The sequence below is a fragment of the Tenrec ecaudatus genome, chromosome 1, assembly GCF_050624435.1.
Source record: "Tenrec ecaudatus isolate mTenEca1 chromosome 1, mTenEca1.hap1, whole genome shotgun sequence".
NCBI classification, from domain to species: Eukaryota; Metazoa; Chordata; class Mammalia; order Afrosoricida; family Tenrecidae; genus Tenrec; species Tenrec ecaudatus.
In genome coordinates, this window is record NC_134530.1 from 321,444,566 (window position 1) to 321,462,148 (window position 17,583).

A 17,583-nucleotide genomic window follows, 5' to 3' on the forward strand; every position below is an offset into this window, starting at 1 on the left:
ACTCTGAAAGGAGGCTAAAGCGACAGATGAGCAACAGTAACCCAAAGAAAAGCTGATGCTGGAGCCAAGAGTCCCAGTATGCAGTAACAGCACGCTGCCAGCCAGCCGGTGCCGGTGCCCGGTGAGCCTAGAAGACAGGGCAGAACTGACCCCGTGAGTTTTGGAGGCTGTAACTTGTTTTTTAATCATTTTATCGGGGGCTTGTAGAACTCATGGCAATCCATAAATCCAGCCATTGTGTCAGGCACATTTGTTGCCATCATCATTTTCAAAACATTTTCTTTGTACTTGAGCCCTTGCTATCAGCTCATTTTCCCCCCTCCCTCGTGAACCTTGGATCATTTATAAATTATTTTTTCCATGTTTTACACTGACCGATGTCTCCCTTCACCCACTTTCCTGTTGTTCATCGCCCAGAGAGGGGGTGATACGTAGGTAACTCTTTATGGAAGTAGAAAGCCCCGTATTTCTCCAGGTATCTGTAGTGGCAGATGGAAAATAAACCGAACCGCTTAAAGGGGAAAATCATCAGAAGGGCCCTGTTAGGAATGAAGGGTCTGAGCGTCTAGATTACAAGGAATGAAGACAGGCATAAAAGCAGTCGAGGGAAATCAGACTAGTACACTTTCCCTAACAGAAAGAAACCAAGAAAGAAGGCTGGAGGCAGTGACAGCCCAGGCCTGGTGCGTGGAGTCGTCCCTGGGCACCGGTGCTGTCTGAGTCCCAGAGACCCAAAGGATGAGGGCTCGGGACTCCTGCAGGATTCAAGAGGAAACCAACGCACGGGTGCTTAGACTCTGCTAGACTCGAGCAGTGGAGATCTGCTATCCAGAAGACTGAAGGGCAGGTGAAAACCCTGCAGAGCCGAGTGTTACTCTGACAGACAGACGGGTGCCGTGTTGACTTGGTGGCAACTGGTCCCGCCTGCCAGCCAGGAAAACGGAAGGTAACTGCATTTCCACAGTCACATGAGATAACACACAGGGAACAGTTTATAACGAAAACTGGCAAATAAGCATGTTGAGAGAATGACTCCAACAGGCTACCTCTTTCTCTACCCTGACACCATATTAGCACACTCATGTCTATGGCAAATACAGGCAATGTTCTAACATAGGAAGCAAACTCCAGAAGCCAACAGTCTTGCTAAAAAGGGCTGCCCCTACGCCTTAGAAGCAAGGACGGTGAGACCTGCACTCACTCACTCTCAGTCCCGCCATGCCGGAAGCCCATCTCGAAGGAACAGACCACATGTTTAATAACGCCAAGCACGGGGAAACCGTCTGTGAGGCGGAATGAAGCAATAGCCGCAATGGGCTTGAAGGCATAGATCAAGGTCACGGGGATGGTGGCCTTGGGTGGCAAGTAGAGTTGACAGGGGTCAGAGGGACTCGAGGGCAGCGGCCACCACCTAGGAAGAAGCATGACCACACGGAGAAGGCTGGCTTCTGGTACAAGACTTGGAACAGTATCTGGCTTCTACCTGTAAACATTAGGCAGAAGTACAGCCAGGCTCCTTACGAGCAAGGAGAGCCTTCACCTCAGACTTTGGACATACTGTCAGGAGAGACCAGTTCCTGGAGGAGGACGGCACACTGGGTAGAGTGGAAGCCCTGCACAAGAGGGACCGACAGACTGCACCAGTGTGCTCAACCACAATGGTGTGAGGACGGGCTGGGGCCGGGCAGTGGGTCCTTCTGTGGGGCCTGGGTCGCTTGGCGTCAGAACTGGCTCGGCAACTGCTGACGTGAGCAGACAACATGTGAAACAAGGAGCCCTGGTGGAGAGGTGGGCAGTGCATTGAGCTGCTGACCATAAAGACAACCGTTCAAAACCGTCGGTTGCTGTGCAGAGAAGCATGAGGCTTTCTACCCCACGAGTGGTACGGTCTCGGAAACCCATACGGGCAGCTCTTCCCTGCCCTATGGCCAGCCGTCATTCAATGGCAGCCAGGTGAGTAAGGCGCCGATCACGTCCATGATACGAAACATAGTCAAGATAAAAAACTTCAAACATCAAAATATTTTCTAAAAAATGGTGTTTGGAATGCAGACACTTACCTCACCAGCGAAGAAGATTTTCCCTTGTATTTCTTCGGCGATGATATCATACGCCTCACCACTCCCACCTGTCTTTACAAAACTGTATGCCATCTGGATCCATGGGTCTGTGCTCCACCGAGTCACAAAGTACTTGGTGGGATCCGGGACTTCCTGCATCAAACGGGATCAGAAGGGGGCTTAGAAATGGTGAGGCTCCAATCATAAACATAAATGGTTCTCTTCCTTTAGCAACTGAGTGAAGCCATGCAACAGTCAGAAACAAATTCTCAGAATGTGCCTTCAAAGCAACCCAACCCCACTGCCCTCAAGTTGAAGCCAGCTCACGAACGATCCCTGTAGGGCAGGGCAGAACAGCCCTGTGAGCTTCCGAGACTACAACTTAGAGAAACGATAATGTCAGGTGTCAGAACAGGGAGACGGGGCTGTCCCTCTCGTGCCTGCACAAAGCCCCCGAGAGGAGGTTGGAAGAGAATCCGGCGAGCATTAAACACCTCTAACGCCCTTAACTGGGCATGCTCCAATTCTGGGTGTGAGAAGGAAAAGGAGGAAGGCCCTAGGTGAGTGGAAGTAGGGGACACCCAAGTGCAAAGTAGGAATCGAAAGACAGACGAAATCAATCACTGTTGAGTCCCTTCTGCCTCACCGCAGCCCTGCTACGTCAGGGCAGGGCTGTGCTCCATAGGGGTTTTCTGTAAGTAACTCGCCAGGCCTTTCTTCTGCGGGCCCTCTGGGTGGATTCAAACCTCCAATGGCCCAGTGAGCGGCTACACTCATTCACCATCAGCAGCCCCAGGGACTCCAGAAGGCAGACAGAAGCCTGGGGCCCGCCGCCTTGGCTCCCCACATTAATCCTCAGCCAAGGCGGTCTGCTCCAGGGATCACATTCCGTTCGGGGAAGCCTGCCTCTGTGCCTCCCGGCCGCAGGGCTCCTCTGACCTGCTCCTTGAAGAGCTCCCGGAGGGCAGCCATGCACTGCTGCAGGATCTGCTTGTTGTCCAGGCTCTTCACGGACGCGACCGCCTCGCCAGCAATCACCGACATCAGCACGCTCTGCTTCTTCTGAAGACACGAGAGGGAAAGAGCATTTCAGACTTGTTGCTTCAGGTGCACGTTCTCCAATGAAATCTCCCTGCTTGCCGCTGTCCCTCAGCTCCGCTGCCGTCACCGGCGCAGCTCCTTAGAGACACGCACTACCCATTCTGTGTGCCTTCCTGCTCCGTTCTGACCAAACGCAAGAAGCAACCGCAGTGCCCAGCCACGGGCTCCTCTCAGCTCTCCCCCTGCAAGCACTTCTCTTAGAAAAAAGCAGAGCGAGGTTGGGCAGGGGCAGTCTGCCCATGGAGTGATGGGAAACCATTTTCCCATCACTCAGGACCGATGCCGACAGACAGGGGGACGTGGAGCAGCATTCAAACTCTTCAACAGAGCAGACAGGGACCAGATGATGCTTCTTCCCCTGGGACCCTTCACACACTGTGAATTGGAGTACCCCGGGGGACACCTTTTAGCTACTTCATAGACTAGGGCATGAAACAGAGCACTCTCAGACACCGACACAGGACTACAGGGTGAACAATAACACACAGCCCAGATCGAAGGGGCGGAGGCAGGAAACGAGACTACTGGAAGCAGACGCCTCGAAGGGAGTTCACCAGAGCGTGAGCGCAGCGTGGAGAATGCAGCCGCTGTCACCGGACCATCTGGACAGAATTTGTTAAAAGGGAGCTTAACTTGTGTGGAGGCTTCCACTGAAGAAACACGCATGTGCGTGCGTGCACACACGAAAACAGCAGTAAACATGCTCTTCAGTGACTCCCATGGCTATGCTGCCTTTGGTTTCCCCGTAAACGTTTCTAAGCCTAAGGCTGAGGGAGCAGTTTGGATGGTATTCCTTCCGGGCCACTGACCCTGAGCACGTCCTTCCTCTTCGTCTCTCTGCTGCCCTCACATGCACGGACCTATGGCCTGCTCTCAACTAGACCCTCTCTCGGTCCACTGCAGGCCGCCTTACAGGCTTCAAAACAAACGTCATAACCATAAAACAAACACCAAACTCGCCGCCACTGTTCCGGTGCAGACTCGCGGCAACCCTACGGGACCGGGCACAACAGCCCACGAGTGGCCTTGTGGGTTTCCAAGATTACAGCTCTCTTCGGGAGTGCAAAGCCCAGTCTTTCTCCCTCGGAGCTGCTGCTGGTTTCCAACTGCCAACCTTGAGGCTCACAGACCAACGCATAACCACTATGCCACCAGGCCTCCCAAGTGAACTTCCCAGGCCATTTATGTACTGTGCTGCCACCAAGTTTACCTCCACCGATCTGAAATAACGGTTCCCCCCCACCCACCAAGTTTAGCTCCACCAATCTGAAATAACAGTTCCCCCCACCCACCAAGTTTACCTCTACCAATCTGAAATAACAGTTCCCCCTCACCCACCAAGTTTACCTCCACCAATCTGAAATAACGGCCCCCCCCACCAAGTTTACCTCCACCAATCTGAAATAACAGTTCCCCCCACCCACCAAGTTTACCTCCACCAATCTGAAATAACGGTCCCCCCCAACCAAGTTTACCTCCACCAATCTGAAATAACGGTTCCCCCCCACCCACCAAGTTTACCTCCACCAATCTGAAATAACGGTCCCCCCCAACCAAGTTTACCTCCACCAATCTGAAATAACGGTTCCCCCCCCACTAAGTTTACCTCTACCAATCTGAAAAAACGGTTCCCCCCCACCCAGTTCATTTCCAAAGAAGCAACATTGGTACATATATATGTGGATGATTATGTTCCTTTTCTATAGGGCAGGAGTCCTGGTGGCATAGTGGTTATGCAATGGGCTACAATCCAACAGCTCAGCGGTTCAAAACCAGCAGCTGCTCCACAAGAGAAAGATGGGGCTTTCTACTCCCTTAAAGATACTCACCTCCTCGGAAACTCACAGGGACAGCTCGACTCTGTCCTATGGAGTCGCGATGAGTCAGAAAGCACTCGACGGCAGTGACCTTGGTTTGGCTTTGATTTTTCTGGAGGGCAACTGTGCCAGTCCCAGTTTCTTCCGGAATATCACAGAACATAAGGGAAGCCTGTAGTATTCCCACTAGGCCTTGAGCGTGACACGTAAGCAAACCCCCTCAAAATTCCACCCTGTGACAAGGTCATTCAAGCCACATCTCACCAGCCATCTTACCTCGGGATCCATGTCGTAGAACACGGCAAAAAGCCCTCGCTTGCTGGGGCTAGGAGGGACGTGACCGAAGAAGTCAGCCCCTTGAACTTTACTGTCCCAGAATCTGCAGGGAAATTGCAAGGCAATCTGCAAAGTGAGCGGAGAGCGGCGGGTAAGGGCTTCTGCCATCGCATGCCCAGGCGGCTGCCCATCAGCACCCCGTGGCTCTACGCAGGAGCACATCCAGGACATCCGAAAGAACCACCCCAAGACTCCCTTTTCCACTCTCTGCTTGCTCCCACCGATGCGTGTGACCCCTTGTTTTCATGCCGCCAGCCCCACCCACAGATAAGAGGGGGAACACTCAGGACCCCCTGGTTAGCTGAAGATGCAAAGCACATCGATGGCCCTTGCTCTGGCAGGCATTTGTCCCCAGGGAAAATCCCCACGGGCCCTACCTTTACCAGTAACTCATGCGGCCCGAGCAGATGAACTAACAGATGTGTTAGAGGCGGAGGCAGTAAACTGCTGTCCCCACGGCAGCCAGGAGTGAAGGAGAGGCGTGGGAAGCAATTCAAATTTCAACTAACCAAGATGCGCTCCTCGAAGGTCGAACCTCACAGGCCTTGACCAGATCGCTCCTCTGGTTCCGTTAACGCCTTTTTATATTCCTCAGAACCGATGTCCCAATGAAAGGGGAATCATTTGCCTTTTCTCTGGATTCCGAAGTTACCCACGCCTCCCTTAACAGAAGAAGTTACAGAAACTCCTGCCTCCTGACCTCCAGCCCTCACTCTGAGGCTACGCAGAGGTTAAGTCACCTTTTCGATGATGCCGGCCCCTAAGCTGTTGATGGCCTTCATCTTCTTCTCCGACAGCGACGGGTTAAACTGGATGGCCCCTTTCTGCAGGAGGGCCAGTGGGATCGTGACCAGAACCTGTGGGAGAGGATTCTCAGCTCACACCGCCCCCCCTTCGCCGGGTTAACTCAGCCCCACATGGCAACTGTCCGGTGGGCTCGAGGCAACCAAGTCCCACCACCTACACAGCATGTTCTTTAGCGTCGGCGAGGAGGCTGTCAAAGCTAGCGCTGGCACACGAGCGGGAACCAGGCTGGCACGCAGCCTTGGACGGGTTGCTCACCGCACCAGGATGCCCGGTTGAGCAGAAGCCGCATTGCATGGAGAGAAGCCGTCGTGGAGGGCGGGTTTTGAAAATCTGCTTAAAGCTTCTGAATGACTACGGCAAGATGTGTTTAAGATCCCAATCCTGAAAAGCCGTGGTTTTAAAGAGGAAATTGCAATGTAAACGGTGGGTGGACTGTTCCTGACACTTTCTAATGTGGGGCCGACCCCTGCCACCCACGTCTGCCCGCCAAACGGAACATGAAGGTCGCGCGTAGCCTAACTCCAGAGGACTGAGGTAAAGGGTTCCAAGTGAAACTGTTCTCTCCTACAGGCATGCGCCTCCTACAGCCCTTACAAACTGGAGATGAGTAAACCGCGAGCAGCTGCGTCGGCGTTTACCAAGTACAAACTATGGTCTCCGTCCTTGAGAAGTGGCGACCTGATTACCATACAACCAGAAATGCAAAGTGGAAAAGAATAGAGAGCAATGGCCCTTATCAGAAAGCTGTTAACTGCAAAGAAATAACCATCTACATCTTTCTTAACAAAAACAGCTTTCGAAGCACGAGAACATAGGGACACACACGATGTGTCCACACACCCCCGAGCAGCAAGGAACGCCAGCAAGGTGTCTGAAGCGGCGGCCCCGAGTGACTTGCGGTCCGTCAAAGGTCTCTAGGGAATCAGATCGGGGCGGGGGCCCTCCAGATGCAGATGTCTGCGGAAATAACAACTGCTGCGTGGTCTGTGACCGCTAACGGAAAGACCCGTGCTCCGAACGCATCACAGCCTGGCTCAGGAGCATGTGCAGCCTGCAGCTGCCCCGGCGAGCAAGAAAATAAACAGGGACGGCAGGTGAGTCTGCCGGGGGCCAGGGGAGGGTGACTTAGCCAGCCAGCTGCAGACTGCCAGGAGCTGGGCATCTGCTGACTGATCAGTTTAAACGGCAGTATTAGCTTTTTCTTATAGGAAGAACCTCGGGCAGGAGAGTGGCTCGCATCTGAGGGCTTAAGGGTGAAAGCACTGCCCGGCCTGATGGGTCTCGACACTACGTGGGCAACGCTGAAAGCATGGCAGAGCAGTTCCATGCAGCAGGGGTGGGGGCTTTGCGGCCTTTCTTCTAAAGCGCCTGCTGGGTGACTCTGAAGCGTAGCCGGGTAAGCTCCCTTGTGAGTCCCAAGTCCCCCTGCTAGTAACAGCGGTGGGCTACCAGCACCCACATCCCTGAACGTATCCTCTGTGCCCCCGTGACCCTCCTGGACAGGCAAGCCTTTGCTTCTACGTGCTTGTCAGGGGAAGCGGGGAAACAGGTTTGTACGTAACCAAGAAATAACACTGTCCCCCACCTAACGCACAAAAATATCCATTAAAAACAGTAACAAATGAACGAAAAAGTATGAAACAGCCTGTCCAGGTGCTAGGGATGGTTCATCAATTCTACTTGTTAGCAATGCCTTCAGAATCCACGGGAACTTTGGGGATTTACGAACTTTCCCCCACTCTTAGCTCCTCCCCACTTGTTCTCCAGCAGAAAAGAAACACCAGGCTGGTTTCAGTTACTGGAGTCCCTGTCACCTCCCAGTCTACTAGCAAAAGTGGTTTCCGAAACGTGGATTTTGACATTTCAAACTTAAGGCTGTAATGGTTTCTACATGAAGACACGGCGCTTTCTTGATGTGTTAAAAAACAAACAAACAAACAAGGCAGGCAAGCAATCTTGGAACAGTGAATTAGTGAAACAAAGCTTTCTGCAATGCAGGACTTCTCAGAGCCTTTAGACGGTCCTTCATGCTGGGCGCTGTGGAAGTCCAATGATGAAGGGCTCAGGGGCTCGTGCCCAAGCCGCTCGCTTGGTCGGCTTCCGGACAGATTCACGCCCTGGGAAGCGCTCCAAGGCAGCTCGCTGCTCTCGGGCAAGCTCCCTGTGAGCCCAAACAAGCCCCACAGCAGCTGATGCGGCTTCTCGTGACCAACAGAGGAAGGTTTACTCCCAAGGGCAGAATGCAGGATATAATTTATTTGGTCAAGAAATTTCTTTTCTTATTCAATTCTCAGGAGTTACATAACTATAGTGCCCACTTTGAGAAACATTGCAACAGATATTACCTGCCACAAAGCTCTACTTAAAACCAAAAGACCAACAAATTCTGTCGAGTTGATTCTCACTCACAGGGCATGCTGTAGGGGGTCTCAAAGGGTTTGCAGTAGCCAAGTTTTACAAAATATCAACAGGCGTTTCTTCCGAGGCAACTCTGGGTAGGCTCAAACTGCCCATCTACCAGTTAGCAACCGAGTGCACTAACCCCATGCAAGATATTAATTCAGATTTTCACCAAAGCAGACTCCGTGCTATTGAGTCATAGTGACTGTAGGATGGGGTAGAATTGCCTCTGGGAAGTTTCCCAGACTAGACCTCTTTCTGGAAGCAGACGGCTTCATCTTTTTCCCAGGGAGCAGCTGGTGGTTTCAAACTGCTGACCTTTTGGATTGCAGCCCAACGTCTAACCACTAGGCCACCAGGGCTTCCGTGTGTTTGCACAGCCAGACAGAATGACGTGGAAATCCACAACTCACGAGAACTCAAGCAGGACTCCAGGCAGACTGCCAGAGGTAAGGCTTCCCAGTGGCAATGCCTGTTTGTCCTTCCCGCCTCGGCCCTTGGAAGCAGGGACGTCTAGCCTGGCCTGGCAGAACGCAGCCGTTACCTTCTGTGCGGTGTACGCCGTGCCATCTGCTGTAGTGACTCGCACTTCTTCTCCCGAATAGTCAACGCTCTGCACCTGCCCACGACAGACGTGAGGAGAGAGGAGGGTCAGACCCATGGGCTCCAGCATCCAACGCTACCTGGACTCGGCCTCTCTCAGGCCTCGGGGCCTCCTCCCTGAGTGTTCAGGCAGCCAAGCCACAGGGAGAACATCACAGAGGGGATTAGCACTGGGCTGCTAAGATGTACACACCCCACGACAGAACAGGAAAAAAATAATCTTCTCTGAATTACATGGAAAGATTTGTCTTTACGATTACAATGATGCACCACGCACAGGCATATGGACAACGATGTGAAAGAAAACTAATAGTGAAAGTAATCCTTGCAAGGAGCCAGGATGATTGTGAGCAATGTTTGCCTCGTTGTAAAACCAAACTCACTGCTAGGGAGGGGATGCCAACTGACAGCAAGCCTACAAGGCAGGGTGGAGCAGGCCCGGTGGATCTGCAGGATGGCAACTCCTTACAGGAGTAGAGAGACTCGTCAGCATTTACATTCTACCCCCCACGACCCAGCTAGTCAACCTGGACTAGGGAAACCGAGACACGGTTTCTGAGGCTGGGAGTCTTTACGGAAGCAGACCGCCTCATCTTCCTCCTGAGGAGGGGCTGGTGACTGAACTTCCCAACAAGTTCCCACGACCAAGGTTCTATGTTGTCGGGTGATGCACTTGAACCCTGCATTATTCATGAAAACCCATCGAGTTACTGGTGTCCCCCAAACAGCAGCTGTCCCCTTGTCAGGTGACACAGAAAATGCTCTGGGCTCAGGCTGCACCTGCTCCCACGCTCACAGTCTGATGATGACATGGACACCAGTGGAGCACGAAACCACACGCTTGACCCCCACCCCCCACCCCCTCACCCCACCCCTGCCCCAGAGCTATGCGTCCTCCACGAACAGGCACTCACTGGAGCTTGGAGCCGAATGTCTAGCCCTTCAGCCAGTTTCTCGATGATGACGAAGTAGCCCGGATTCAGCAGGGTGTGGTCACCGGCAAACTGGGCGAAGAATTCATTGTGGTCCCAGGAACGAGCGGACACCTGGGGAACAAGAGGAGAGGCTGGGAAGCCAGCAGGCACGTGGTTTTGCGTCTATGCCCCAGGGTCACTACCAGGGCTCTAGCTGAGAAAAGACACTCAGGGCAGAAGGGCAGGGCTGCCTGGCACAAGGCCAAGCCTTAGGAAGGAGACAGAGAACAGACAAGCCAGGCCCCCCGTCAGGGCCAAGGGGCAGGAGATGCCTCACGAGCACACACGGAAGTCCATTTTCGAGGCAGGTGACACCTGAGTCACCGCCAACACATGGCAACCCCACATGCCACAGAATAGAACTGCGCTCCACTGGGTCTCCAATGACTGGTTTTTCAAAAACAGACGGCCAGGCCCGTCTTCCGAGATGCCTCCGGGTGGACTCGAATCTCCAACCTTTTGGGCATAGTCATGACCTCCCACACTGCAACTGCAGAACAAAAGGTATCCCAGCAAGTCCGCAGATTACATGCGTGACAACCCGAAGTTACAAACCCAAACTGTGTAAAACCTATGTTAAAAAAATCCAAAGTGCATTCCATGGTCCGGCATCACCCACTCGCTACTTGGCCACAAACATCGGATCGTCATGACGCTATTGTGAGGTTAATGATGTTGGAGAGGAGCTGGAAGCATTTGCTCCGTGGGTTTATTTAGCACACACAGGCATTCTCTACACTACATGCTAAGACACCTGACTCACTGAGATGAAACATGCAAGGAACTAACGGCTCAGACTTCACAAAATCTAACAGAGACTGCTGTGGGGCAAGAACTCCTATGCATCGGGCGCCGGCCCGGATGGGCATTGGGCGAGTTACTTTTATCCTCCAGCACGTGAGACTGTTCTGAGTGGAGACCCCACACACAGGTGTTCTCCCCACGGAGACAAACCGGCGATGACACCGAAACCTGTCGCCTGTTTGGAAAGCACTGTAACATCCTAATCACAAGGCCGAACGGGGCGGAAGCGGGAGACCCCAGAGAGGACAAACCCAGTCATGAGGCACCTGTGGAGGTTCTATGCAAAATACACAACCCTTGAGTGACAGGCTCATGGTAGGTGAAATGAGGCGGGTTCGCTTAAGTCTACTTCAGCAAAGCAACAGACCAGAACTGTCAGGGTTTTGACAACTGAGAGCAGTGTTTCCCGGCAGGCTCCAAGATCCCGGAGACGCCACCTCAAGGGAGGGCAGGGGAAGGCGCGTGGTACAAGCACAAGGGCTCCAACTAGCGCTTCCCCCTGATTCAACCCAAGAGGCCTCCTTTCTCCAGTTTCACATAATAAGCTCACTCCCAGGCAGTACTTCAATAAAGGGATTCCGCTGTCATTTAAAAACCACTGTTCCGTTACTAGGTTCTCAAGTGGTATCTTCCAAACTTGAAGCAGCGGAGACCTGATCTCCTGTTTAACTAAAGCAGGCCGAGTTCAATTTTTTTTATTGGGTGTGGGTAGGCAAGGGGAGAGACAGACATAGACAGACACAAACACCGTGAAGGCCATTTCTCAAATGCACACCCCCCCACATCCCCACACACCCCCCACACCCACACACCGTGAAGGCCATTTCTCAAATGCGCACCTGATGGAGGTTGCTGCCACGGGCATATTCCAGGTCACTGACGTGGGGACAGACACACAGACGGGCACACACACAGGCATATTCCAGGTCACCGAGGTGGGGATGGACGGACACACACACACATACACACACACACCGTGAAGGCCATTTCTCAAATGTGCACCTGATGGAGGTTGCTGCCACAGGCATATTCCAGGTTACCGAGGTGGACAGACAGACACACACACACACAGGTTACTGAGGTGGACAGATAGACACACACACACACACACCATGTGAAGGCCATTTCTCAAAGGCGCACCTGATGGAGGTTGCTGCCACGGGTATATTCCAGGTCACCGAGGTAGGTGGGACAGACACACACACAGACACACACACACACACACCACCACCACCACCACCACCCTCCTGTGAAGGCCATTTCTCAAATGTGTACCTGATGGAGGTTGCTGCCACAGGCATATTCCAGGTCACCGATGTGGGGTGGGGACACACACACCACACCCACCCCCCCTACCCACCCACCCCCGTGAAGGCCATTTCTCAAAGGCGCACCTGATGGAGGTTGCTGCCGCAGGCATATTCCAGGTTACCGAGGTGGAACTGAAGCACCTGTTCCTCCAGCTCACTGAACTGGATCCCAGACTCCTTAATGAAAGCTTTGTAGATCTCCTCGATCTTTTCTGCAGTGGGAATGGATCAAAAGAAAGCCAAAACGCAGCTTCAACAGTAGTCTCCGGTTGCTTTGCCCCTGCATTCTGCCTTCCCCATAAAACTACACCCTTCGGAGGGAGACCCTTCCCCAAGAAAACTCAAGGGGCACCTTGACAAGGCTGACTTCTCTCGGGACGCAAAAACCCACTGTAACCAGTAACACAGCTCACTGGGCTCTAGACTCTCCAAAATGTTCCCATTCTGCTCTGTGGAGAAATGCTGCGTCTTCTGTTGGTCAAGATTCAGAAAAAGTACTCCACTCCCACCCTCAGAGACAGGACTGCCCTGCCTTTTCCAGCACCTCCAAGCCAGCCACGTCCAAGTTCAAACTGCTTCCTGGCTTAGGCATCTCCCCGCAACTATGAGCCTCTAAACTCCAGCTACTGGTCATTCTCTCTCCCCAACAAGAATTTTTCAATAAGGAACTTCTCATGCCAACCCTCCGCCTCACTCAATGCCTTCAATTATGAGCTTCCGGTGGCCTGCAGGTGGGCTGCTAACTGCAAGGTCCGCAGTTTGAAACCACCAGCCACCCTGATGGAGGCAGACAGGGCTTTCTGATTCCCGGACGAGTTCCAGTCTCGGCCACCCCCAGTGGCAGTTCCACGCTGCCCTGCAGGGTCACAAGTCAGAACCGACTGATGGCAATGAACCGAGTTGTCTACATTTGGAGCACCAGTGGCTCCAAGGCCAAGGACTCAGCTAATGGCTCAAGCCCAAGCCCACCCACTGGCTCCGAGGGACAAAGACCTGGCCCTCTCTTTCTGGAAAGATTCCAGCCCAGGAAGCCCCATGGGGCAGTTCGACCCCGTCACACGGGGTTGCTCTAGGTCGGAATCCACTCAATGACAACTACAAACAGCAACCAGGTCCCAACACCACAGCCTCTCAGGTCCGACTCCTGCTCCCTTCCCAGCTCCAGGCTTCCCTCACAGCGGCTGAATCCTTCCTTCATCAGCTCCAACTCTGCAGTTAATCCTTTCTACCTGTCCCCCTCCTCACCCCTCATCCCCTCCTGTAGTCCACCCCCACCTGGGCCGGGCCAGTCCAGGCAGACATCACTGCCTGCTAGGAGCTTAGCTCTCATCTGATCCATCCATTCAAGGTTCTGAACCACATACACGAACCCTCAGTCACTCCAACGACTCTCAATCCTCTCTTGCTTTTAAAGTGCCGGCTTTGGGCCCAGCCTCCTGGCTGACGGACTGACTATAAGCATCTTATACAGGTTATTTCTCTGTAACCTTATCATTGAACTGGCAACCCACGAGTCTCACGAAAATGCTCCATTCTCAGACAGTATTGCCATAGAACAGTGTCCAAGGTCCTCTGGAATATGGGCTGGAATGGGGCCCCTGGACCTCTGATGTCACTTTAGGGCCCCTTAGGCACAGTCCCACCCCATTCTCCCCTCCTAATGTGCAGCCTTAAATTTGAGGAGAGGGTGAGAGCCAAGAATGCTTTAAAAAAAGCATATAAAATTCAGTGTAAAGAGACTTTACTGTGAACGATTTCGTATTGTTTGTGAATTACCTCTACCCCAATGCCATGGAGGCAATTCTGGTCGATCCTGGTCGCGCAGGGCAGGGCAGAACTGTGCTACAGGGTTTCCAAAGCTGCACTACTTACAGAGGCTGCCCGATACATCTTCTTCCCGAGCAGCAGCGGGGGGCTTTGAACCAGTGTCCTTGTGGCCTGCAGCCAAAGGCTCACCCATGATGAGACCGGGCGTCCTTTCGACTCCCTTGATACTTATACCTTGGTTTTCTCAGCTATGAGCTCTCACACAGCCGAAGGACAGCCAGTCAGTATGACACTTCAACCTTATTCTACAGAGGTTCGCTCACTCGTGTCAATTAGAGCTTCTGAAGAACGTGCTCCTACGGACATCGTTATGTCTGGGTGACCCTGCCCCGAGCAGCTTTTTAAAAACGAGGCTCAGGGCCGACACACAGACGCACGCACCCAAGGAAGGACCGGCTCCCTCTGGGGAGGGAACCACGGCACGCACGTGTGCGTTTGCAAATTCTGCGAACAGGGTGCAAGGCCACCTGGGCACTGCTCTCCACCTCGAGGATCACTCAGTCAGGATCCCCGTCCACCCACATGGTGCTGGCGGGCGATGCCATGAATCGGTTCCCACTCAAGGGGACCTGTGCACAACAGGATGAAGCACCGCCCTTTCCTGCACCATCCTCACCACCGTGCTTCCGGTTGAGCCCAGTGGTGCAGCCCCATCACTCCGTGTTACCGGGGGGCCTTCCTCTTTGTCCCTGCCCCTCTGCTTTCCTAAGCACAATGCCCACCCATGGGAGCTCCCGAAAATCTGCTGCTGCGATGGGTCACCAGTCAACACTCACTGCGGGTAATTAGAGGAGAGCGGCTGACTGGGAGGGACAGGGCACAAGAAATAAAAGAGCAGCCCCTGCTGTCGAGACGTTTACCCCACTGCAGATTGAATCACGTCCCCCAGACAGACGTGCAGGGTCACGCATGCGCGTCATTTTGCCTGGGAAGTGGCTGCTCTTTGCTCTATGAAGGAGGCTCAATCCAGGAAGGGTGTGTTTCACACCAATCACTTTGGAGATACAAAAGGGCTCACAGAGTTCGTGGAAAAGGAGTTAAGAGACAATGGACTTTCCCAACCGCCTTTCTTAAGTCTCCTTACATATAAGGAAGCAGCTCCGGTGGTATGGTGGGTTACTCATTGGGCTACAGATAAGCTGCAAGGTCGGTGGTTCAAACCCCTCGGTGGCTTCAGAGAAGACAGAGGCAGCTGTCTGCTACTGTAAAAATTTACAGCCTTGGAAACCCACAGGCAACATCAGCAGTTCCACTGTGGCACCTAGATTTTATGTCAACTCGGACCTGTATGACAATGTAGGGCAGAGTTCAATCCATCAATCAGGTCACAGGCTGGTGATCCCTCCTTGGGGTTGTGGGGTTTTTAAAACAGAGACCATGGGAACTTCCCTCTTGGGCCCTTGGCCTTCTTCCTCGCTGGGACTCTGTCTGCCTCCAGGGACGGCTCTATGTGGGCTGTCGGCACCCTGCCATGTTCCCACTGACCCTGGCTCCACAGGACTCTACGCTCTCCAGCCTGCGATCTCCCTGCTGCCTGCTTCCCCTTTCCACATCATCAGCCTGCAGCTGTGAGGTGGAAGAGCGCCCTGGCTGGCATCAGACCCAGGAACTTGAGTGGGACTGGGCAGGAATGCCTTCTTCGTATAAAATTCATTCTTGACATAAAGTTGTCATATATATACACATGTACGTCACTTTTTATTTCTTTGAATTTGGTTTGGGTTTGTTTAAAAGGAGAGCCGGTACACAAGCAAGCAAGCAAGCAAGCAGGAATGTGGTTTGCAATCTCCACAAAAAGCTGAGCATTTCCTCCACAGCCTGCAAGAGAGCACCTTCCTGCCAGCCAGTGGCCTGGATTTGAACTTCGAGCTTCCTACACTTTTCTGTTCGGTAAATCGACCCCTTGTGGTACACACTTGTTCTAGGAGCACTAAGAAATAAAGGTGAAACCCTTACAGAGAAATAAGACTTTGTAGAAGCAAATTAGCAGCTGGGAAATTAAGTGCAAATGTTCACAAACCAGTATCTTGCCAATTGAGTTCATATGTTCACACTTTGACAAGTGAATACACCCAGATCACAGGAATTACTAGTAAAAATTCAACTTAAGAAGCAATACACTTCCCCTCACAGCCAGTCCTGGGGCTTTGGGGTCCTGCCAAGGGGAGCCCCTGTGGGACATGGGGGTACAGTGAATGCTGTGACCCTTTGCTGGGCATGCCCACACAGTAAGATATGTGGGGCCCCTCTAGGGTTTCCCGTATGGGCTCCAAATAAACTTCTTCCCTTTGGCTTAAAAAAAAAAAAAAGCAGCAGCAGCAGCCACACAGTAAAGCGCTGGGCTGGGTGGCTTGCAGCAAACAAGTTTTCTAACGAGCTGCAGTTTTTTACTCCTCCCCACCTAAGTGCAAATTCACATTCTGGGATCATGACATTCATTCTTGCATTCTTAAAGAAAGTATACTGGGAAACCATTCGTCTGCTGCCCACGCCCCCTCCAAAAGAGTCCCCCAGAAGGTAAGAAATCTGCCCTGGGAAGAGTGACCCAGTAATGTCATCATTCCTAACTCTCGGGGTTATTACTCCTGGGTGCTGTGAAGCGTTAAGTTCCCCAATGCTACCCTAGAGGTGATGGTTCAAATTCACCCAGAGACGGCCCCGTGAGCAGCCTCCGAGCTCTGCAAACCCGAGAGAGCGCAGTGCTGTTCTGCACCCTTAGGGTTGTCTGGTTGATGTTGGCCACATTTCCTTAAAAGTGCGTGCTTCTGGGAAACTTCCGATTGCACACTTGACTTTGAAAAATGCCAGCAAATGTGTCCATGAAAGGTCCATGTGCATGCACACCCACACACAAGCACCAGCTGGGAGCTCCCCTCTGCCTGTCGCCCGGACATGACCTGGGGCACTGCTCAGTCCTGAAGGCATGCTCCTAAAGACCACTCTTCCTGCGGGCGGGCGGGCGGGCGGGCACTGCGAGTGGAGCTGCGGTTAGAGTGAGACTGCGATGGAATGTCAGCACCCCGTTCTCCCCATACCTCCTAAAGGGACATCTTGGAGCTGAGTCTTATCCTTCCTCCACTCAGAGACAACATCCAAGAGAGCATTAAAATGAAAGTCCATGCGCTTGTCAATAGTGGGGTCAGTTATCCTTCCACCTTCCTGAATTAAGTCACATCTCTCTCCAAATTTATGCATGCTGATGCCAAGCTTAAAAGATAATAAGAATAAGAAAGGTGAAGATCTGTCCCTGGGAAAAAAATATTTACAGGTTCTAGGCTGAAATGAAGACGGCTCTCAAGGAGAACGTTGGCCTGGACCCCTCAAAACGCTCACTTCACTCCTCGCGTGAATGGTGACAAAGCCAGGCCATGCAGAAAGTGCACAGAATCCCCTAGACATTATTTCGTCAGAATATGCAAGCCTCTGCAACAGCCTGTATGCCGTGGGCCCTCTGAGAGCTTTCCAGCCAACATTTCTGATGGTTTCAGACCCAGGCATTATGCACCATCTTCTCTTTGCCTCGAAATCCTCTCTCCTCCATGGC

The 17,583-nt window shown here is 52.7% G+C and overlaps 1 protein-coding gene across 5 annotated transcripts in view; it reads right to left on the minus strand.

Annotated features, from left to right (window-relative positions):
- Positions 1-17,583, minus strand: part of KDM1B (lysine demethylase 1B) — a 59,601-nt gene that overhangs the window by 2,638 nt on the left and 39,380 nt on the right. For all 5 annotated transcript variants that reach the window (XM_075533432.1, XM_075533433.1, XM_075533426.1 and 2 more), the window contains exons 14-21: positions 17,075-17,246; positions 12,297-12,424; positions 10,039-10,170; positions 9,066-9,140; positions 6,055-6,171; positions 5,255-5,380; positions 3,000-3,122; positions 2,061-2,213 (exon numbers count right to left, since the gene is read on the minus strand). In XM_075533432.1, the coding sequence (XP_075389547.1) occupies positions 2,061-2,213; positions 3,000-3,122; positions 5,255-5,380; positions 6,055-6,171; positions 9,066-9,140; positions 10,039-10,170; positions 12,297-12,424; positions 17,075-17,246 (1,026 nt within the window). The remainder of the gene's footprint in view (positions 1-2,060; positions 2,214-2,999; positions 3,123-5,254; positions 5,381-6,054; positions 6,172-9,065; positions 9,141-10,038; positions 10,171-12,296; positions 12,425-17,074; positions 17,247-17,583) is intronic.